General features: G+C 38.9%; 2 protein-coding genes across 4 annotated transcripts; both read right to left on the bottom strand.

Moving 5' to 3' along the window:
• Positions 1–1,716: 1,716 nt before the first annotated feature.
• si:ch211-13c6.2 (uncharacterized protein LOC100000125 homolog) lies at positions 1,717–15,085 on the bottom strand. 2 transcript variants are annotated; one of them, XM_044335178.1, is made up of 13 exons: positions 14,540–15,085; positions 12,893–12,961; positions 9,308–9,332; positions 6,102–6,188; positions 5,867–6,012; positions 5,634–5,753; positions 5,476–5,521; positions 3,685–4,648; positions 3,402–3,522; positions 3,198–3,263; positions 2,978–3,079; positions 2,604–2,862; positions 1,717–2,158 (listed from the first exon to the last, which is right to left on the bottom strand). In XM_044335178.1, the coding sequence occupies exons 1-13, from the start codon at positions 14,597–14,599 to the stop codon at positions 1,902–1,904; spliced, it is 2,322 nt and encodes a 773-aa protein (XP_044191113.1). In that variant the 5' UTR covers positions 14,600–15,085; the 3' UTR covers positions 1,717–1,901. The 2 variants fall into 2 exon arrangements, with proteins under 2 accessions (XP_044191113.1, XP_044191114.1); XM_044335179.1 differs by lacking the exon at positions 9,308–9,332.
• Positions 15,086–15,180: 95 nt separating this feature from the next.
• LOC122969485 (regulation of nuclear pre-mRNA domain-containing protein 1A-like) lies at positions 15,181–23,207 on the bottom strand. 2 transcript variants are annotated; one of them, XM_044335182.1, is made up of 7 exons: positions 22,591–23,207; positions 20,339–20,468; positions 19,847–19,953; positions 19,570–19,664; positions 19,187–19,313; positions 17,963–18,138; positions 15,181–16,234 (listed from the first exon to the last, which is right to left on the bottom strand). In XM_044335182.1, exons 1-7 carry the CDS (start codon positions 22,739–22,741, stop codon positions 16,136–16,138), a joined length of 885 nt encoding a protein of 294 aa, XP_044191117.1. In that variant the 5' UTR covers positions 22,742–23,207; the 3' UTR covers positions 15,181–16,135. The 2 variants fall into 2 exon arrangements, with proteins under 2 accessions (XP_044191117.1, XP_044191116.1); XM_044335181.1 differs by lacking the exon at positions 15,181–16,234 and having other exon boundaries at positions 17,433–18,138.

Here is a 23,207-nt window from a genome sequence, read left to right as displayed (position 1 = left end):
TCTGGACCAGGTTTTCATTAGCAATATCTCTGTACTTTGCTCCATTCTGCTTTCCCTCAACTCTGACCAGTCTCCCAGTCCCTGCCACTGAAAAAAAAAACCCAAAGCGTGATGCTGCCACCACCAAGCTTCACTGCCGGGATGGTATTAGGCGGGTGATGAGCAGTGCCTGGTTTCCTCCAGACATGACACTTAGAACTGAGGCCAAACAGTTCAATCTTGGTTTCGGCAGACCAGAGAATCTTGTTTCTCACAGTCTGAGAGTCTTTTATTTGCATTTTTTGCAAACTAAGTGGGCTTTCCTGTGTCTTTCACTGAAGAGAGACTTCTGTCTGGCCACTTTGCCATAAACCCCAGATCAGTGGAGTGCGGCAGTTGTCCTTCTGGACGTTTCTCCTATCACCACGCAGGATCTCTGGAGCTCAGCCAGAGTGACCATCAGGTTCTTGGTCACCTCTTACCTTTCTCCCCTGATTGCTCAGTTTGGCCAGGCAGCCAGCTCTAGGAAGAGTCTTGGATTGTTCTACAGTTTTTCATTTATGAATTATGGAGGCCACTGTGCTCTTGGGAACCTTCAATGCAGCAGAATTTTTTTGTAGCCTTCCTCAGATCTGTGTCTCAACACAATCTTATTTCTAAGCTCGGCAGGCAGTTCCTTCGAGCTCATGGCTTGGTTTTAGCTCTGATATGCATTATCAGCTGTGAGACCTTATATAGACAGGTGTGTGCCTTTCCAAATCATGTCCAATCAATTGAATTTACTACCAGTGGACTCCAATCAAGGTGTAGAAACATCTCAAAGATGATCAAGAGGAATGGGAGGAACCTGAGCTAAACTTCAAGTGCCATAGCAAAGGGTCTGAATATTTATGTCAGTGTGATATTTCAGTTTTTGCTTTTTAACAAATCTGCAAAAATTCTAACATTCTGTTTTCGCTTTGTCATTATGGGGTATTGAGTGGAGATCGATGAGAGAAAAAGTGAATTTAAATGATTTTAGCATAAGGCTGCAACGCAACAAAATGTGAAAAAAATGAAGGAGTCTGAATATTTTCTGAATGCACCGTATACAGTATATAGTTCCTTAGTTCAACATGCTGTCATACATAAAGTACATTTCTTAATCACTTAATCTGAAAGTACAAAGTTGGTAGAGTAACTTATTCTCCAGATAGTGCATAAAGCTTCCCTACATTATTTGGAATGTTTGTAAGTATATAAAGATCATATAAAGATGAAAAAAAACAACAACAAAAAACCCCAGATATACCTTGTTTTTACAGCCTTCGGAGTGGAGGAAAATTGAATTGACTTCTGCTAATAACAACAAGTAGCACTGATGCGATAGCTTCAGTATCCATTCAAATGATTTGATGTTCATTTAACTCAACTGGACCATGTTATTCACAAATGTCTCTGGTAATGGTCTTCATCATAAACAACAGTTAGGTTCATTTAAATTTAAGTTGAATTTAATCAAATGCGCTGTACAGTTCAAGACTAATATGGAAAAATCAATAATACTACTACTCTTGCTGCAGGTGATAATAGTAATATGAAGAATTGAAAGAGATGACAGCTGCAGTAGACAAATGTTTTAATGTTTACATAAAAATTCACATTTTTAAGAATTACATTTTTCATAGATTTCTACTGCAAATAAAGTAAAAAACAAATGAAAAGAAGGACATTTAACAGATATACAGTATATCTTTATCCTCTCTGTTGTTGTTGCACAGCTGTGGGCTGGGAGGAACAGCATTTTGTTTTCTTGTGTATGCAGAAAAAGAAAAAAGAAAAAGACAAACTAAATCTTGAAATCAAATCATGTTTTCAGACCCAATATTCTATTAAAAGTATGAATATTTAATAATTATGAACTATGACTATTATAAATATGACTATTTCCTGGCCACAAGTTCCAGGAGGGTGGAGGTGATTTTGTCCAGGCTGTTGGAGTACTGAGAGCCCCTGTTCGTCCTGGGTCCTCGCTCCATGTGGAGGGGAGGTGTAAAAGAGTGGGAGTCAAATAGCTCCTCAGCATCAGGTCGGTAGTCACGAGGCTGCATGTGTTCTTGAAACCTTTCAGGATAACGTGCTGGCTCATCTGAACGCGTAGCATGTGGTGCCTGATACATCTCTGGCATCCCGAAAATTTCTGAAAGAAAAAAACATTAGGGAAACAACTTCAATGGATTTTCCAAGTGGAAAAAATGCAGGCTTATTTTGACAGAGGGAAACAGAATACGTAGCTTATTGTTCATCACATGATTCATTTATCATATCATAAAACAACAAGATGAACTTACACAACTGTGTACACTGCCTCCACAATTATTACATATACACTTGACAGCCAATGGTACAATTATGAGACAAATCATTTCAAATCGGTTTTTACACAATATAAACAATTCTTCCATGCAATGCTTTTAATAAAGAATATTTTGTTATATTTGACCAAAGACCCAAACTCAGAACTTACAGAGGTGTCAGTGAACTTACCAATTAATGCCTGCTATGCAGCATATAGAAAATCATTTATTTATGTTTGATGTGGAGCACATTGACTGTAACTGCATGTTATACATCATACAATTTACCTTCGTAACGGCGTCTGTTTGAGCGTCTGGGTTCCCCGTGCACAGGATGGTGGTATTCTTGATGCCGCTCATCAGGTTTATGCTCATGCTGCTTCCGGGATCTTCTTCTGTGATCTTCTTCAACGTAGAGGTCTTCTGATTGTCTGATGTCTAAATCTTCTCTAAAGGTTCTCTTATACTGGTGTTGTGGAGAGAGCTGCATGTCTGGCGTTAAGCTGTTGTAATCTTTGGAGATGACTGCACGACTATGGCTATTTTGCTGTAACAACAAAAACACATATGTCTTTAATTCATTTCCACTACTTTGCAGAGAAAAAGAGAATTAAACAACATGTTGCATTACAAAGACTGGCCCTTTACAGGGTGACACATACCACAATCTTCTCAGATTTTTTGGCCTTGAATTCTTTCAGAAGATTGCAAAGTTTGTTCTTAAGGAACTCAGCCTCTTCTGCATTCTCAATTTCGATGTTTTTCTATTAGGGAAAAGTGACATGGGAAAAATACATAGTTAAGATCACATATTCAATGAAGGGCTGCATGCACAAACACATCACTGCTATGCGAGTTGCAAATTCTAATACATAATCTTACCAGCATATCAAAAACCCCCCCAGGCTCAGAGCGTCCTCTTTGGTAGCTGTCGGTATCATGTGGGCTCTGAAAAACAACAGGTTTGACATCGCTACAACCTTTTTACTGCATAAATGAGTACACATTCTGAATTAGACAGAAGTATGGATTACTGACATGTTATTAGTTCATCACAACAAATAGCCTGATTTTATAATTGACTACCTGTGATTCTGTGTAGAGGTCAGGATGTTGTGTTCCATGGATTTCAGGTTCAAATGGTGCACCACCTGGTCTAGAACGACCGCCAAACTTTGGATTTGGAGGTCTAGAGTCATCATGGAACCTAAAGAAAAAAATCAAACATAAAATGATGTATAAAGATGAAAACACAGTGCATTCAGTTAAATAATAGAAAACATTTGCATTTTTAAAAAAGGTATCAGCCAGCCAGTTTCATGAACAGTAATCGTTACAGACAAATGACAAAGTACATTAAATCACTCACATCTCGTTTGCGGTTTCCATCTCCTCTGCAGTGGCATCAGAGAAGCGACTCTTTCTTTTTCTTTTACCGTATCCCTCATCATCAGCAGTCCCTTTCAGGAAGTTCCTGAATGGCTCTGGGATGTCAGATGTGGACCTGGTAACTTCCATTGGTCTCTGGAAGGTAGGCGGTCCTGTTCTGCTAGGCCTAGCATTGGAAAATGCCTCCTCTTGATATGGTTCTCTTGTTTTATGCTGATAATCTCTGATAAAATGTGTCTGCTCACTCTCCATAAGTGCAGGAAAGCTCCTCCTCTTGGCCTCTGGTTCACTCGATCCCTGCCTTCCTGCTCTATTCCTGCTTTCATGCCTACCAGATTCCCTGTCCAGAGACCATTGGCGTTTATTGTCTTCTGGATACACTGGCTGCAAGGGCTGATACTCGCTACTAGCAGAATGAACTCGCCCACGCCTGACTTCCTCAGTGTAGAACTCCTTCAGCTGATCTTTTTCTGGGTAGGGCCTTCTGTATGGAGGAGCCTCTTCTGGGTAATACTCTACATGCTGAGCCTGGCCATGGGGCATCTCCTCCCCAGAATCATATTTGTGCACATCACCTGGCTCAAGAACAGCTCTTGTTTGTGGCTCTTCAACATATTCATCTTCATACTCCCTACGATGATCACTGTCCAGATACTGTTGTCTGTGCATATTCCTTTCCCTGTAATCTGCCCTCCACAGCTCCTCTTCCCTGCGGTCACAGCTGAATGTGTCCTCCCGTGGGTACATCTGTCTTTCAGAGTTCAAAGTGTAACGGTCATCTGAATGGGATGGAGATGAAGTTGGGAAACCTGGGGAATACCTCCTCCCTCGGGGAGAGTACTCATCTTGATAGTTCTTGAGTTCTGGTGGATGTGGTGACACATGTCGTTGGGTCACACTGTGTGGAATATTTAGGTCCCTATTTTGCTTCTGCCTTGGGGGAACTAGGAAACAAAAGTAAACATAGTTTAAGTAAAAAAATAACTTTGCATATTTCTTATAAACAGTTCCTTTCTTAGAAATAATTCCTTTACAGTTGCAATGGTCCTCAACCATTTGCTACATAGAGTAACTTGTAAACTGTTCAACTGCAGGTAAAATGAGGTCTTCAAGTATTCTTCTGATTTATAGTAGCTGTCATTTCATCAATTACTTAGAAAAATATTACAAATAGTATTTGCCGTATGAGCTGTTTAATTAGGTGACTGTGATCTATCACATTAGATTCCCTTAAAAGTATTAAATGCATGTCACAACTTTATGAGAACTCCAAAAAACCAAATTGCAGATTTTATATTGCACCTCTATTACAGATATATCAGTACTGGTATATACGGTACCAGTCATGAGTTTGGATTCACTTGAATGAGAAAGTGTGTCCAAACTTTCGACTGGTATGTATGTTGGCTGACAAGTAACAAGAAATTCCAGCAGAGAAATGCGAAAGAATTAAATTTAGAAATTGTGTTTCCATTACATAGTTTGTCCACCAGAGAGCACTGACAATTTTATTTTTCCAATTGTAAAATGTCATGTATTTCATGTGTTCATTATAAATATCAGGCAGAAAAATCCTATTTCAGCTGGGCTATGATTATTAGTTTAAAAAAAAAAAACCTCTGACATGCATGTTGACAAGTTTAGGAACAGTTACCACACTTTTTTGTATTATCATAAACATTCTGAAATTTTGTCTTTGACATTTTTATGCATGTATGGATGCTAACACAGGCTAGTGAGAACTATTGATTTTATTCTTGTATGAATGTACCTCTGGAGATGTTTAATTTTCCCACAGTCCCCTTTTTCTTCATTGGCTATAACATAAAGAACATATGTTACTCTCAAAATAATTTTGATTTTTTAAAAGTACATAATATTTAATAATATTCAACATGTCATATGGTTATTAAAATCAGCGTGCCCCACCAATGGAGATCCTCTTCCATCCTGTCTCTCTATTATCTCTGCTCTGGCACGTATGATCTTTCCTCCTTGGGTCATTATGGATTGCTTATCCCAGGTCACCAAGTCTGGCCGTTTCACTTCCTACATATACACAAAGGTAAGACATTCTCACTGTTTTCTTAATTAAAAAGCAAATCAGACATTCAAAAAGTTCCACTGGAGTTTTCTGAAAATGTTCATTCACAATGTTTTACCATGTATTTCTGCCTGTGTTTACGTCCAATCACATGATGGACCATATCTGGTAGGTTTGCAGTCACATTACATAGCCTACATGTGTATCTGGGCCCTGCGTGTTGGTCAGCCATATTATTTGGCACTTCATCCAAATATTTCAAACCTAGGAAAGAAAAGCAGGAGAATTTTAACAGGCATACAATTAACATGGAACAAAATGGAAATTGTAAAAAAAATTGTCAAGTTATTCACCAATGATAGGCTCATCAAGCTTCAGGTATTCCAGATATTGTAATATGTCCTCAAATAATGGTACAGTGTGTTCCCTGCCACCAAGACCTGGAAAACCCAAACACTCGTGGTTAGCAAAAGAAAACATTACGACAGAGGGGGATTTTAAGATCATACAGTATTATGTACAATGTATGAGCTAACCTAAGTAAATATTTTTGTGCTGTTTAGTTTACATCAAATATCTTGTGAGATTAACTCACTTTTTAGATCACAGTATACTTTTATTTTATTTGCTTAAGGTACAGCAACACCCCAATGTGTCATTGCACATTTCTAACCATCTACTGAGTTCAGCTTTTTCCAGACCTTTGAGTGCTTGATGAGATAGAGGTCTCGTTACATGAGATTTGTAATGAGTATTGAGTTTGCTAAATTAATTGCTTCATTAAGCACTTGATGTCACTGCCATCGCCCTCAAGTCATACTAGTGGATGATCTCAGATTCCATGCATATGACAGACCAAGAGGTGTACTGGTTAATATTTTGGAGGTAATAAGCAAAGACGGTTACTGCAGTTGCAGCTCAACGGGTTGAATTCTTCAGTTCACATACAGACATCAAATCTGACTACTGAAAATGAGCAATCACACACATTTTATGTATGATCTCCACTGCTTCAGCTTTGAACACTTGGGTCCTCAAAATCTGCTCTACTTACATTAGCACAGAAGTGATCTCTGAAATGAAAATGTGGTACAATCTTCTGTATCTCATGATTGATTGATTGAAACGTCTACCAGTACCATGCAAGAAAGAAAAAAATGGTGACGCATTATGGTCTTGACCTCCTGTGACATCCATCGTATGACAAAAAGACCTAAATGCTGATGTTGGCCACATTACCAACAGTAGAAGAAAAATATTTTTTCCAAGAGTCCAAAAAAACCTCCAAAAATCAAAAAAGAAAAAAAAAAGAATAGAATAGAATTTTTTTTTCTGCATACTTGAAGTATGAGAACAGAAGCCAAGTTTTCTTTGTTTAAGCATACACCACATTCCTCAACAGGTAAAGCTGGAACAAGGTTTAGCAAATGTGGTGCTGTTTAGAAAATGTTTTTTTGGTTTTTTTTTCATGCAAGGAACATGAATGTAGTTTCTCTTTTCTGTTTTGAATCCACCTCCCAACAGAAAGGTGAATAAAACAATCAAATCAGCTTATTTCATGCGCAGGACATGAAACACATGTTGTTGATATTAGGTGTGGGTGTCGGCTGTGGTGCAACCTGTGGTTACCCTTCTTTGTGACGAATTGCAGAGATGTTTACTTTTGTCTTTTCATCCTCTAATGCCATTGCCAGTAGCCAGCTGCATCAGGATGATTGCAGCTGAGTGTTGGTGAACTCATTGATGTTCCAGCACCAGGATGATTGACTCTGAGCCTGCTCTACCCCATATATAGCCATCAAATTTGGCTACAGTAGTTTATGGGGCAGCCCTATAGGCACAGTTGGGACTGGGCCACCAAATTTGGGCAACTGCCATCCATTTGAAAGATGGCTGAATGGATGACATGACCAACAAAGTGTCAAAGAGCACCAGCGGAAGGCAGGTGCTCTCTTAGTTAGCAAGTGACAATAGGTCTCCATTCAAACTCTTAGCAGAAGATTGTGGGTGATGAAGGTAGCCAACTTGTGTAATTGTTAAGTCCACATGCTCTTCCTGTACAGATGGTGCAACAGAGCTCTTTAGATTTTTTCTTCAAGGGACTGCGAAACGAAGAAAATACTCGTCTTTTCCCCAGCATGATTCAACCATCAAGAGCGATAATCATGACAAGGTGCACAGTGGAATGCCTGTCCTCCACCATAAACAAGATAAAAAACCCAACGGGCCATACATGTTGACAAGTGGTCTCAATTGTTTGTTGCTACTTTCATTCCAAAGAGAGATGACAGCAACACTGAACTATGATGACATTAATGCATCCCTGGAGACCAATCCTCAATGTCCTGTACTGTAAAGCCATCTAAGGGCGTTTTCAAATCTGCCCTTTTTAGTCCAGCTGAATGGGACTCTGGTTGGTTTTCCTCTTTGGTATGATTTGTTTGGTTAGATCTTGTGGTTCATTTGTGGTCAGAGCGTGATCCAACCTTGATTTGAACTACAAAGCATACTCCACAAGTTTGAGCTAAACGGTGCTCCTTGCATGCTGAATCAGCAAGGAAGAAGCCAGAGAGTGAATCGAATTCCAATCTGCACCTGGCGCAAAGAAGCACATTGGCTTGTTGATATGGGCAGATAGGACCTTTTTCAGGACCTTCTTCTCGTGTTTGCCTTCTTGCTGCCACCCCAGACACAATTAAACAATGAGCACAGTGAACATTTTCACTTGGCTTTTGGTTCATTTGGATTTTTCTCTGTGTGAAAAGAAACTGAACCAATGGGAAAAAGCAATAAGTTTACCAACTCTTCCACTGATTCAGACCAGAGCAAATCATATATAGGTTTGAAAAGGCCCTAATTTAGGACATAACTGAGTGTTTGCCTCTCCCAAGCTCATCTTTGGCTCACAGATGCAGGTTATACTTGGGCCACCCAATTATATATGAGGCCCATCCATCATGATATTTCTGGCCATGCCACTGTTTTGGGGTGCAGATTCGGAAGATTTGAACTGACAATCAGCTCCAGTTAACTACACTCTAAGTAGCTTTGGCCAGTTTCAGTACCCAGAAACACACCAGTGTAACTGGGCCAGGTCAGGCACATCATTTATTACCAGACCTGCATTAGTCTGGCAACCAGATGTGCTAGATTTATGCAACCATTGAACCATTTGGCTGCCTGGAACACTGTTCTCTCTGCAAACCAACTATGCTGTATAAATGTCCAACATACACTATATGGCATGTAGGTGGACTACCAAATATTACACTTGTGTGATTGTTCGACATCTCATTCCAAGGGCATTAATGTGTTGCTATAGCCACCTCTTCGGGGAAGGCTACAGGGACCTGCTACAGGGATTTGCTCCAATTCAGCCACAAGAGCATTAGGGAGGTTGAGCGCTAAGACCTTGCTTGCTGTCCATTAAAACCAGGCAACAGATTAGAGTGACCTCCTGTTACCTTCATTAGACTGAATTACCTGACAGAACAGACAGCAAATAAACTTGAGGTCATAATATAACAAAATGACCAGACTGAAGATGAAATCTACTTACCCGCAGCAACAAAGGCATCCTCTTTCTGCCAGGAGTGAAAGGAGAGCAATGAAAATTAAGTCAATCAGCACTGGACACTGGTTAGTGTACACCACTGCCACAAACAGAGAAAGGGTTATATCATGGAAAGAAACATATTTTTGACACATTTACTTGAGTATGCGTAGTTAAAGTAGTTAAGGAGTTATCTTTTTCAAATGTCATGTATAAACATAACTGAATGTAATAAGTGGCCTTCGCAATGTAAGAAGTCTGTGATGTCTAATGAACTCACTGGGAGAAGATTATATTGACTGTTAGAGGCCAAATTAAATGTGAAAATGGATATCTGTATACAGAGAAGCAGTATCCAATTTTCTTCAATATAACCAAGACATGGACCAGTGTTCAAGAAGCTTTTGAAACTAGTTGATCTCAAAAGCTTCTTTTACACATGTTCGCCACTGGATTCAACTATCTGAATAAGACAGAAGGTTTCATTGTTTAAATATAGTGTAAAGTTTGTTACCATATAACATTACCCTTAGGGATGGAATAGGCCTTCCTCATGCAAGACTTACAGACTGTGTGACTTTGACCTTAAGATTATTTTTATGATTCCAGTCTATTTTCTTCTTGTGCGTGCAACTACAGTGATTGTGCATTGGACTGTGAGCTTTGCCATCGCACGGTTGATCACACAGCAGTGCTGCAGCTGAATGCATCTGGTGTAGACACACACTGACGGAGGACTGCAGCTGCTCAGTTGCTGACAAGTTATTGTGGCAATACAGCCACCGTGGACAAGGTGTTATCACCTGTAATGATCAGTTGTCAAAGCATTGTCCATGTTTATTTGTTTTGATTCTCATTTTCCAGCAGTATGGCATGTAGAAGCACTGAGTCTGAAGTCAGTTGTCAGACCTTCCCAACAACAAAAGAATCTCCTGAGTCTCCATACCACAGTCACATGTGCTTTACCTGTGAGTGTTGCAGCTTTTGGTCAACACTCAAGCAGACGATTTCCCGAAATCTTTCAAGGCACAGAGTGGGTAAATTTCCAGGAGTTGGAAAACACATTTTTCCATATGAAGCAGACACAGAAAATTGCCAGAAACTGTCTACTTCAAAGTGCATGTGAGACAGTGGCTCAAGGACATCCTCCGCATGAAAGAAACCACTAGATAGATCTGCTATCACAAGGATCTCTCACCAGAATACTGTTCCACAGAATGATTACGGTCATTTCACCAAATGACCCAAGTTCATTATCCAGGATATCTGGTTGTCATGTACAAAACCATCAATAAACATTTCAGCGGCATGGTATGAATAAGAATCATAGCTTCAAGCTGTTTTATTGCTGCCTTGATGCTCAATACTTGACTCAGGTGGACCAAGACAAATAAAAGTTCATCTATAGGTGATGGCCTCCAGAAAACAAATGAAAGGATACATTTTGTGATGCAGCATGTTTTTTCTATTCTTGAAAACAAGTTGCATGCGTCACAATCGTCCACATTCAATGATGTGAAACAACATGAAGGAAATGAAGATCAAGTCCAAGACCAAAATGTGTCGACGTGTTGCCTTCCCTTGTGCCATAAACACACTGCTAGGTGCAGTCTTCAAAGACACAATGCTCCTTCCAGAATGACCAGAGGCCTCATTTAGAACTGTTGTTACGCACAAAACGGGGCTTGAAAGATATGTACGTCACTTCCTACGAAAAAGTTAGAATGTATAAAGACAAACTTGACAGGAGAATGTGCGCACCTGTTTGGAAACTCTGACCCATGCATACGAACATTTTGAAGACAGGGGAAATTTGTAACACAGATGGTGAGGTGGTGAACTGAAGCCAGATTGTATAATGATGCCTCTCACACATTTTATTTCCCTTAATATCAAATGTTAATTACAGATCCACTTTATCATAAACATTCAAGCCAGGAGTTACTTGTGCTAGTGAGCCATAAATATTCCATAAGCAACTTTCAACTTTAAAAAGATATAAGCCAACTCAAATCTTAATCAATTACATCTGTGATTTATTATTGAACTATAAATGAAATACTGAGCGCATTGCTCTGTCTCACCATCACATTCCAAACCCCCAGAGAGCAGAGGAGAGAGTCAGGCTGTATGGTACTGACACTCATGGTCAGTTGTGGAGCAGCACAGCACTGCTGAAATACCAGGATGTTGCTGGTGGCATGATTCAGGAAAGTCTGGCTTGCCTTTCCCTGATATTAAGCGTGAATGATTCCTTTTCACCTCAACCACATTAACTAAATGATGTAATTATCATCATCAGTTGTAGAAATCCAAGATGACATCAAATAACTTTAAAGATTTGCAGAAAAGAGGACAGTTTTTTAGTATCTTCTAATACTGTGCATATACAATTGTATGTAAAAGTTTAGGCACCCCATGACAAATAACATATTTTGGGGATTTTTTTTCATTGAAAAGATGTAAAACACAGCCTCTCTAGGATATGGAAAAAAACAATATTTTATGCAAACATTAATGCATAAACTTTTTTGTCATAAACTTAAAAAACATAAAAAATAAATGAAAACTGTGTTTATTTTGGATATAAAATGTGTGGTCTGTCAATCATGTATATGTCTATATATAGTAGATACTTAAATACCAAGCGGTGAGCTTCGGTGTCCCTGTGCCTCCGCTAGTCCATACCCTGAAAGTGTGCAGCAATGCGCTTCTTGGCATCTACCTCCATGTATTAACTGCATTAACAGCTGCTGCAGCCGTCAGCCTCTCAAACTTTCTTCTGTTACTGCTGCCGTTCTCAACAGGAACAGCATGTACATCAATATTCATGAAGGCTTTTGCATTGACCATTTATGGTTTATTGTGTGAGTGAAAGGCGTAGGATATGAGGTTCGTACATGTGCGCACATTTTCAAGTTGATTGTGATTTATAAAAGGGAAACAAGCTTGCATTTATAAAGCTGGTCAAAGACAAACATTGGTAAGCAACAATTTTCCCTGGTTGTTCATTGTTGCTAAAGACGCGACTGAACAGGTATTCAGCCATGGTTGCAAGAATGTAAAATGTAAGAACATATGCACAAAATGCCAATGTGCACAGGATTTGAGCTTGAAGTCTGACTCAGAGGAAATGTTAAACACTTTGCCTGTTGTTGGCACTGATCTGGTACTTGGTGTACCACCAGTGCATCTGGCTTTGACATACTAAGATGCATTGTGTTTGACTAGAATAGAAAGGGATCCGGTACAAACTGTAAGTAAGGTCACAGGATATACAAGCAGGCAAAACATCAGAAATAAGCCTGGATCGGTCTTTTAAAGAAAAAAAAGTCCAAAAGTCCCCAGTCATTGCCAGCGGCATGGAATACAATTTTTGGACACTCCTTGTTTCCAGCTGTGCCTTTTATCGTGAACCTGTGGAGGAGTTGTGACTAAATGGAAAGAAAAATCAGCAGGTCAAATAAACAACACTAGTTACAGTAAAGAGCTCACTGACAACCTCTAAATCTATCGCTGGGTGTTTTAGCAATAACAGTACAACTGTCACAGGTTGCACAGCTTTCTGCACTGGTAAATTGTGCTGTGTACCTTTATATGTCCTGGTGTAGTCAGGTGTATCTTGTACAAGGTGTCACCTCTTATGGATTTTTCGCAGACCTGGAGAAAAAGAGAAAACATAAATCATTATCATAGACACACATGATGGTATGACATAGAATCAGCTGCCAGATTATTTGGTACATGTAGCTTAAACTAATGCAGTCTTTATTCTTCCCTCATTGCTAAACAAATAACCATTAAGGCAGGGCTCACTTCAGGGCTGCTGTATTAGACTGCTTTAGATAAACTGTAGCTAGTAGTGATTTTTACGCTGGAAGCAGACCACTTGACACTGTATTGACCTTTCAAAGCAAAAGAATCAAGGCCAGATGTTTCGATGCCTCGATTCACCACACCAAAAATCACATGACCACCCCAAACAAGACCTCATTACGTCACTCTCGTATTAGAGAGGTGTGGTGCTGGTTTTGGATACAGGGTGTGCTGCAATTGGAATCTACCTTCTCTGTTAACAGAATAAATATTAAAAGTCAGAAATGTACTAATAAACATGTAAAAAGTTATTTCTACAGCAAAAGGAAAATGACTCCACGTGGATTTTTCTAACATTCAATGGGAAACAACAGGGCTTCTCCCATATAAACGTGTTATCCCCAACAAACTGAAAGAAGTAAATTACGAAATTGTGCATAATATATATCCAACCTGCAAATTCGTCTTAAGATTTGAAGATATTGATAATGAATGTGAATTTTGTAAAAATGAAGAAGAAACAACTGAACATCTATTTTATGTATGTCAGTACACATCAGGATTCTGGGGGGAGGGATTTCTTTGACACTCAAACCAACTATTTAATTAAGCTGGAAGCCGAGGATGTAATACAATACTATGAAAACCAAAAACAGAAAGTTCAACAGACTGTCAATTTATGAATGTTACTGGGAAAATTTCACATCCATAAATCCAAATTCTTCTCGAGATCTTGCCCATCGTTTGATCTTTTCATGATCATGATGAATTTAAAAAGTATTTTGAGTCTGTCAAACTTATAAACAATAATGTGCACACAGTGTGCTCCAGTTTGATTATTATTACTTTTACACTTTGTCCTGTAACCATGTTGAATGTATTAACCAACAGAAAGTGAAGTCATGTCTGTTATGTTATCTTTATTTCATTATGACACCTAAGTGTTTTCTGTTATTGTCTTGATGTCACACATGTTGTAAGTGACGGTTTCTATGAAAAAAGAGATGAAGTAATAAAAAGGATACCACGATATCTAAAAACAGAGCTGTAGACTGTTTAAAAGTGATCAGTTTTAATAATATAGACTGTATTGAACAAAATAACAATGAAAGCAGTAAAACCATTTATAATCTGACTGTTCAATCTCGGTCTCAGATTTAATTCAACCACACAAGTGTAATACCAATAGTTGCCCAGTAGATGTCGCCATTTTGACTATCAAATGCACAGTGAACCATTTTCCCAGCAATTGTTTCATATTGACTCAGTGCTTCAAGAAGCTTCGTTTCCCCCATTACTACTTCAGGGCTGCTGTATTTAGACAAACTGTAGCCAGGTGCAACCACTAGTGTAGACGCTGAAGTAAACAGTTTCTTACTTGGACCTTACATCCACTGACTTCTCTAGGTAACGTTAGCTTACCGTGCATTCAATAAACTCAGTCGAAGCTTCATCTTCGTACGGTGTTTCGAAACTGTCCATTGTTTAATGTCGTACGACTAGCGTACAAAACTAACGCATTTACCTGTGTGTATGGTTTATATTGTTTGTATTGTATAGCACTTGGCTCGGCAAAACAGCTTTGACAACAGTGATGACTACTTCCTGTACGCTCATGTTACCGAGTTCGTTCGTTGGGTGAGAGATCTCGCGAGAGTAATCATTTTAACTCAAACCATGATCTTTCCCTAACCAAGTGTTTTTGTTTTTGGTGCCTAAACCTAACCAGACCTTAACCACAGCGCTATCACATCATAAAACACATTGATTTTAAACAACTCGCACAATGAGGAAACAATTAATCTCGCGAGAGTTTCACAAATCTAGGGTCACCACCAAGACATGACTGCATGGTATCAGAAACGTATGCACCCTTTTGAAAAACACACACATTGTGAATGCCCGTGTCCGCCCCCTGTTGTCTGGGAACTCAACTGCAATCAAATTCAACTGCTCATACTGGAGACAAGGCTGCAAAGATTTGTACATATTCGGTTTATTTGGTTCTAAGAAGAATTTGCTTCATATGTACAAAAAACAAACAGCTGTTTTTTGGAAAATGGGGCACTTCTCAAGCTGTGTGAGGCATTTGCACAGCATTCAGTAGCTTGAAGGATAAAACCATGAAGCTGTATGATCCAGTAAACAAGACCACAATGGACTCCTTCATATATTATTTCAGTACATTGGAGGTCTGAGTAACTACAAAGATATCAGTCTACAGATACCTCAGTAATTAGTTTAAATGACCATTTCATTTCACAAGCCATGTTGACATGGATACAAATAAGGACTTACAGGTATAACTCCATCATATTTACATGCAATTTTGAATATGTACACTGACCAATGATCCACACCCTCCTCTCCTTAGGAGGCTTTATGTAAATTATAATTACATACATTGGTTTGCTTTTAGGAACATGGCTCACTACTCAGCTTCAGAATCTGGTTTCCTAATGATTTCACAAGTATGTTGTTCTCTTCAAAGGCCATTATCACACTGCAGATAAAACAAATCCCAGTTTCAATACCTGCTGTAGTTATCTAACCAAAACCAAGAGTTAGGACAGATGCATTTACAGAAAGAGTAAAAGAAAGTTGTGACTGCAATCCAAAATACTGCAAATCATTATGAAGTATCACAGTAAGGGGATATACTCTGGTGCATTATCTTAAGTCACTATAAATACAAAAATATCACACCAGCATCATCCATACCACTTTAAAGCTGTGAAAGTTAGATGGGCAGGCGCAAAAGCATGAGGGGCCTGTGTCTGATGATTATAAATCTTAATTTACAGTTTACTGCTCATATCTCTGTTAATAAAAGCAGGACAAATAAATAAGCTGCTGAAGACAGAATGAGAACTTCAGGACGCCATACAGGGAGACACTGACACTTTCCAAAATCAAGAACAAATGACTATGGCAATGTCACTGATCAAATATCTAAAGAGACAGGTTGAGATGTTTCAGTAGCAGGAGGGTTTAGGTATCTGGTCAGGTGGCGAAACGTCAGTTTGAAGAGTTGTAGCGTCCTCCTGGAAGATTGTTCAAACGGGAACGCAGCTCCTTCCGGACCTGGGTCACCCTCGCCAGTTTGCGTTTGTACTCCTGAAAAAGTCCACCACAGAAAAGGTCCATCAGAGTTCAAAGATCAATAGTCTGGATGAGTGTTGTTGTGATTTTGGGCTAGTAGACAGATGTAAGTAAAGGACTGAGATCATGTAATTAGACAATTGAAGTCAAGGATATTAACAGCACATACAGTTAAAGATCTCACTGAAGATTAATAACAAAAGTTTGGATTTCTGGATAAAAACTTGCATCAAAGACTTGACATATTTTGTGTTTTCTCTTTCATTACATTAATCTCTCTAGAAAACTACACCACATAAATGAAAAATCTAAATATGTGAAGGTATTCTGAGCATGTTAAATGGATGTTTTAGGCTGTTAAGTTTGCAATTAAGTCTAGCCTCCCTCAAACTCAAACCACTGGATGTATAATGAGATTTGATTTTCTTTAAACAATCTATACATTTTTACTCTGCAGGGTTATGACTTCTTCATTTGCATCTAAAAAATCTATGAAAGATCAACAATAAAAAAAAAACCTCTTCTATTTGATTTAGACACTATACTGCGTAAGAAGGTTGAAGTATTTAGGTTTATTTAACATTTTTGTAGTAAAGAAATTCAACAGTGGACCATAAAGACGTGGATGAAATTTACACAGATCAGGGCTGTGACACAAAGCTAGAAATCAATCAGCAAAAGAGAAAATTATTTTTGACAAATGATTTCTCCTAATTCACATATATATAAAGATTACTTTTAAAAAGGTAAAGTAATATGAAGTCAGTCATGTTTCATTCTCTGCTCCAGCTTTGCTTCACTTTTGTGTTTATTGTATATGAACAAACAGCTGGTGCATGTGTGGGTGTTGTGCAAGCAGAACACATTTCTTCATGCTATGGGAGGTTTTAAAGTTCATCATGAATCACAAACCTCAAAAACTGTTTCATCAATACTGCAAAAATATGACGGAGTGTTGTGAACATAAGAAATAACCCTGATAAATACAAAGATTCCTGAAATCTTGTTGTTCTTTTGCTAATTTGTGATAACATGTAATTATTTCCTCTATCTGAAGCTAAATTATCTAGTGTGTAGCAAATATTTACTGTGTTGATACCACAAAAAAAGTGTAAATACTGTTAGTACAAACCATCTTTGAAATTCAAATTGGTACAATGCATGCATCACCAGGAGCTGCAAGTGTTACAGCAAAATAAAAGCACTCACAAGATCAGTTTTCTTTTTTATTTCCAGTTTTTTATTACAGAGACTTGACTGTGTGAAGATACAAATATGAAATACTTTATACTCTTGGTATCCTGTGGATAGAGGCTGGACAGTTATTGTCAAAGCATGACTATGAGAAAACAATACAGTCTGTAGTTTAGTTTTTCAAGATCTAACACTGGGCGTTTTAGTCAATACTTACCTTGTGGGAGGTACACACCAAGTGAACAGAGCTATATGAAAACCTGACTTGGATGTCAAGTGTGTATTTAATTAGGAATATTTCATCTGTTTGTAATGCAGCAGGCTTAAACTGAAACTATAATTTACAGTTTGGTTCTATATGAAAACAGGCACTCTGAGGAAGTATGCAACATGCTGAAATACATGAGAGGAAATGTTATTTCAAAGTGTGAGCATGCAGTCATGTAGACAGATGAACACCAAGAATGAATCATTATGGCACAAAGGTGAGGTAGACAAGACACACAGATACACAAATGGTAATTGAAAGAAGAAAAGTGATTCACGCACTTCAAGTTTCTGCTCGTTCTGGGCCAAGCCGTCCTTCTGGCTTTGCAGGAAGACCGTTAGTGTGCGCGTGAGCTGCCTCCTATCATCTATTTCTGCCGCCAAGCGGCCACTGTAGTCTGCTAGCAGCATGCAGGCCTCCTCCACCAGGCGGGAAAGCCGCTCCCCTGACTCCTTATCTAAAGCACAGAAAGCATACAAAGAGCAGGGCACCATGCTTAAATATAACCAAGGAAGGACTGAGCTAGAGGTCACTCAGTTATCCATCAAAACTGGGAAAATGCAAATAGCTATTGTGAAATCAGATACTGTTTTGTATGGTAGATGGAGGCGTTTTTAGCCCTTTTTATTCCTCTAGTTTCATTGTCCTGCTCAACAGCACTTCAGTTTGTTCAGAGGCAGAGAGATTAAAGCAAGAGTTAAATGCTTCATTTAGTCTTTTAATGTACAATATGTCAAAGTGGTAAAATTAAGGGCACCCCTGCTGTTTGAAACACATACCACATAACCGCAACAGCTGTGGTTTGTTTCCAGCTGACGACCTTTGTTGCACATTTATACTTCTCTCTACCCATGTTTCCTGTGTCTCTGCACTTTGACTATCATATCAAGGCAAAAAAAACCTTTTAAAAAGTGGTAAAATTAGTAAAACATATTGATAGTGAGCCATCTTTAAATATCTAGAAGAATCATCCACTGTAGGTTACTGAGTAGTAAACATATATAGCGTGTGTGTTTTGGGTGTCTTTTCATCTGCTTTGTCTTGTTCACTGAATTCCTCTCACACCCATATCAATAACATTGTAGCTAACAGTATTGTCATTTTTTGTTTTGTTTGTTCAACCCGCAGGGTTGAGGTGAGTAATAGGTGAAGAATGAATGTGGTTTTATGCAAGAGTGAAGTCTTCTTCACTCTTGCATAAAACCACATTCAAGAGTGAAGAAGAAAGAGTGACTGTTCCATTTATTTATGCTTCACTGTTTTACACTGTTCAATTTACTGAAAAGCAAAAAGACTGAAGTGCACTGCCTGAAGTGACTGAAGTGAGATGTGAACCCTGGTGCTCTAGATCAAAAGCCGTTCCAATAGTATTTACCCGACCCCGCTTCCCATGAAGACAATTAACTAATCAGTACATGTGTTTATGTGCTGTGGGGAAGACTTGTGTTTGTGTGTTTGTATATATACACACAGTACACAATACTGTGTTGTGTCCTGCCTCCTACCTGTGATCCTGTGAAGTAGTGACGTGTCCTGCACCTCAGCAGGAAGAGAGGAGATTCGCTGACGCAGCACTGAATCGCCAGAGGCTGCATTCTCCAGCTCCTGCAGAGCTCGGATTAACTCCGCTGTCTGTGTGAGAGAGAGAAGGTGATGAGCAGGAAAGGGAGATGAGACGAGCAAATTGGGGTATAGGTTAATGAGAGAAGCCTAGTTAATGACAAAGACACTTGAAACACATGAGAAACATTAGATCAGCATTTTAAGATGAGAATCCATCTAGAAGATGCTGTGTTTACTGTGTTACTGTTAAATGACCTCAGTGTGGTTACAAGTATCATTTCAATTAAACCCTGTATTTATGACTACAGTTTGTCTTGGCCAGAACCTGTGGGGGCTCAGCGGGGGAACTCTGAGAAGCAAAGTCCTCGTCATCTGGTTGGGTCTCCTCATATGACCTCTTCTTAGCCTTTTTTTCTCCATCTAGGATTTACAAGAGAAGAGGGCAAGGCAAAAGACTACGTCACACACACACAAGTGTCAAGTGTTATTTAAAAATGTGAGCAATGTGTGTGTGCAGACAAGTCTGGCAGGGTACGCAGTCACATTATCTCTTACAGAGCAACCATGTAGACAAGGTACAGGATAGTATTGTGTGAACTTACATAGGACTTGTGAGAGCTGATCCAGCAGGTTGTTCTCGTACACAGTTCTCTCCTGCCAGATGGACAAAACCCGACCCAGCTGTTTCTTACAGCCCTCCTCGCCCTCTCTGGATACATATAATACATACAACAAACACATACACTTTAAAAATCTTTGAGAAACTCAACTAATGTTGACTGGATAAAACAGAAAGAAAAGGTGACAACTTCAGTGTCAATATACAGTATATGTAAATATACACATTTAGGTATAGGGGGAAAAAAATCACCTGCAATTCTTTTCAGAAATCACTCTTAAAGAAATCTGACTAATCAATTTCTTGTATTGCTAATATTTAAAATCTAAAATTTTGTATGACTCAATCCATAAAAAATTCCATAACTTAAGCAACCTACAATAAACAAACACATTAAACACTGCATTTTCTTGAGCCTTTTACAGATATTTAGACAACGTAGACATGCTAATGATATGGTAATATTAAATCTGACCTGTACACATGTTTGAATGCATCGACGATGACCGGTGCAAAGTCCTGGGTGAATTCTGGTCCTTTCCTCTTGCTGTTCTGAATGACGTCATTGGCCAAGTACAGGAAGGTCAGCTTGCGTGACACCTGAGCTACATGTATCCAAATGTGTGTACACACACATACACACACACACACACACACACATCACACAGGGGCTTGACTGAGGGGCTTTTGGATATGATTTACATGACAGAACTATACATTGGATTTAAGAATTTAATGAATTAATTAGTGACATTCAGAGAAATTATCACAAGAAAATACTACATTGTAAATGCAATGCCATGCTTTTCCAACCAAGCCAGACCACTGTGTATTTAAGTTACTTTTTTCTATTTATCAACGCAAATCACGTCACAGTAATTGGTCACAACTAAGGACAAAATCTATCCAGTAACATTTAGTCACACAGCTCATTCTTTACAACAACATGTAGACACAAAGGGCTAGAGCATTATAAGCAATTCATTTCACAATAATTTTTTTTCTCTCTCTAATGACACAGCTTGTTTTATGTGTCTTTTTCATTTAGGTTTTATCTACCAATATGCACTTCAGTGGCACAGTCAGATTATACATTTAATGATGTATACGCCTTTGTTGTTTTTTTGGACAAGTCAGAGTCAACACTATGCCAAGCACAAAGCTCCAGAGAAATATCCCATCTCTATCCCCACTGCTATTAACGCTCCTTTCAGCCTTCAGACGAGCTCCCAAAATACAACATCCACTTGAGGTATCATTAGGCTGCTGACTTGCACCCTAAGGAAAAGTGTGCCAGTATTAGCTTCAAGTAGTGCAAAACCTGCCATCTATACAACAGGCTGCAGCAAAAATATATTCACAACAGCTCAATTATGTGGTTATATAGTGACTGAACCTACACAATACATTTAGAGGCAGCATTTAACTTCACCAAGATTGTTTACAGTGTCAATGGCAGGTTAGTGATGAATATCTTCCATCTGACACGCTTTTAATGGCACAGTAGTATAGAAAAACTAAAGAAAAAAACAACAAATCCATAGGCCACTCCTTACATTTTTCTTAAACAACACATTCAATATTCTGTTTTGCAGTGAAAGACTCTTCCACTCTTATAGGCAGTAGAAGAGTTGTATTTTGTATCCTTATAGTTTCAGTGGGACATTTGAAGCCTGAGGGGCCTCAAAAGACATTTCAAACTTCAGTCAACCTGAGTATATTTACGACACTGCTTTAGAGAAATTAAGGAAAAACCACTTTTGGCCTAGCTTGGGGTTTTTTACATCCCAATAGAAATGTGGATCCATCCCCAGCAACTACAAACAAATGTGTTTGTCTTTTATAGCTGCAATAATTGCTTTCTTGTGCACTCGGGGGGCATCAAAACCAGTCATTCTTGATAGTTTTGTGAACATCTGTCCATTGCTTTTTCACACAATAGACAGATGTTTGGATAATGTGTTTATAGTCACCTGAATGCTTTGTTTTGGTCTCCACCTACTCCCCTCTGGCTCTAGCCTGTCATTTAGTACTGGTCAGTTAGCATACAGTGGCTTAATGGGAGCTTTTAAACTGAAAGCTGCCTATTACTGCTAGAAAAGAGGTTAATGACGGTTAAAAAAAAAAAAAAAAAAATCAAAACAAAACAAAGAGACGAAAGAGGCTAAAACGCCCTGCAGGTATAAATTGGGTGATAATCCTCATATAGTCATTAGCACAACTGTTAGTGTAAAAACTATATATTGGTGTAGCTTTAGGGAATTTGGCTTAACGAGCATTTAATATCTGTCATGAGTAATACCTAAGGACCCTGATAAATGGTATGACTCTTTTATGAGAACCTGTTATAATCTCGTTTACCGAGGCTAACATTAATGTAGTGCAGTTTTAAAACCCAGAGTTAATTTGCATAGCAACTTTATTAGCCTCAACATAGCCAACACATAAGCAGACGAGAGATAACGTGATTAAACGCTAACTTCACGTTACTGTTATTAGCCAATGTGAGTCAACACGATTTAAACTGGCCGTGCTCGTTAGCTAGCGTTAGCAGTTACCGAGCAACGACCAGAGCTACGTAACTTTAACGTTAGCTAAGAGTTTGACATTTACAATAACGCTAACTTGTGACTTGTAGAAGCATGTTAGCAGTCTTTGTTTGACTTGTAGGAACATTATGGCAGTCTTTATGACGAGGAACCAGCTAGCTTATTATGTCAGCCTTACCTTTTCTCAGTTCGCTGAACCAAACATTGACAATACTCTTCGAGTGTTTTCTATGATGAATGAGCCACAACGACAACGTCTGCACACTTTGCTGAGAGTTGCTAAGCTCGGATAGTTTCTTTTCTAAAGCTGCCTCAGAGAAAGCTGACATCTCGACGAGATTAGGGGGAGAGTACGAGGCACTGGGAGAGGCAGCTTTAAGGTTCTCCCAGATGTGTTATAAATTAGCCAGTAACTACAGAAAACGCATCCATCCAAATTACATATCCAACGCCACCTTTGCTGTGTTAAAGACTGGTTGTTAATGCTAACGCACTGCCCTCTCGGTGGTGTTAAAGGGTCACCAGGCTAGCTAGCTGGCTCTGCTTCGGGCAAACTACAGCAGCCTGCAAGAGGCGCTTCCGTACGCCCGCTATGCTGCGTTCATGTCCCACGGAAATAACAGGTTTAATCATTAAAAACCACCTGGCACAGCTGGCAGCTATAAGCGTTAGCTCAGATGTTGTCAGATATGTTAATGTCTCGAAGATGTCTTGTATATTGGATGTGTTTTTATTAGGGCCTGAGCCCCAAAAGGGCGAGGACCCTATTGTATTTCGTGTGTTTGTTTATTTCTT

This window comes from Thunnus albacares, chromosome 19, assembly GCF_914725855.1.
Source record: "Thunnus albacares chromosome 19, fThuAlb1.1, whole genome shotgun sequence".
NCBI classification, from domain to species: domain Eukaryota; kingdom Metazoa; phylum Chordata; class Actinopteri; order Scombriformes; family Scombridae; genus Thunnus; species Thunnus albacares.
The sequence above is the reverse complement of the archived record's forward strand: the minus strand, read 5'-3'. Positions and strand labels throughout refer to the sequence as shown.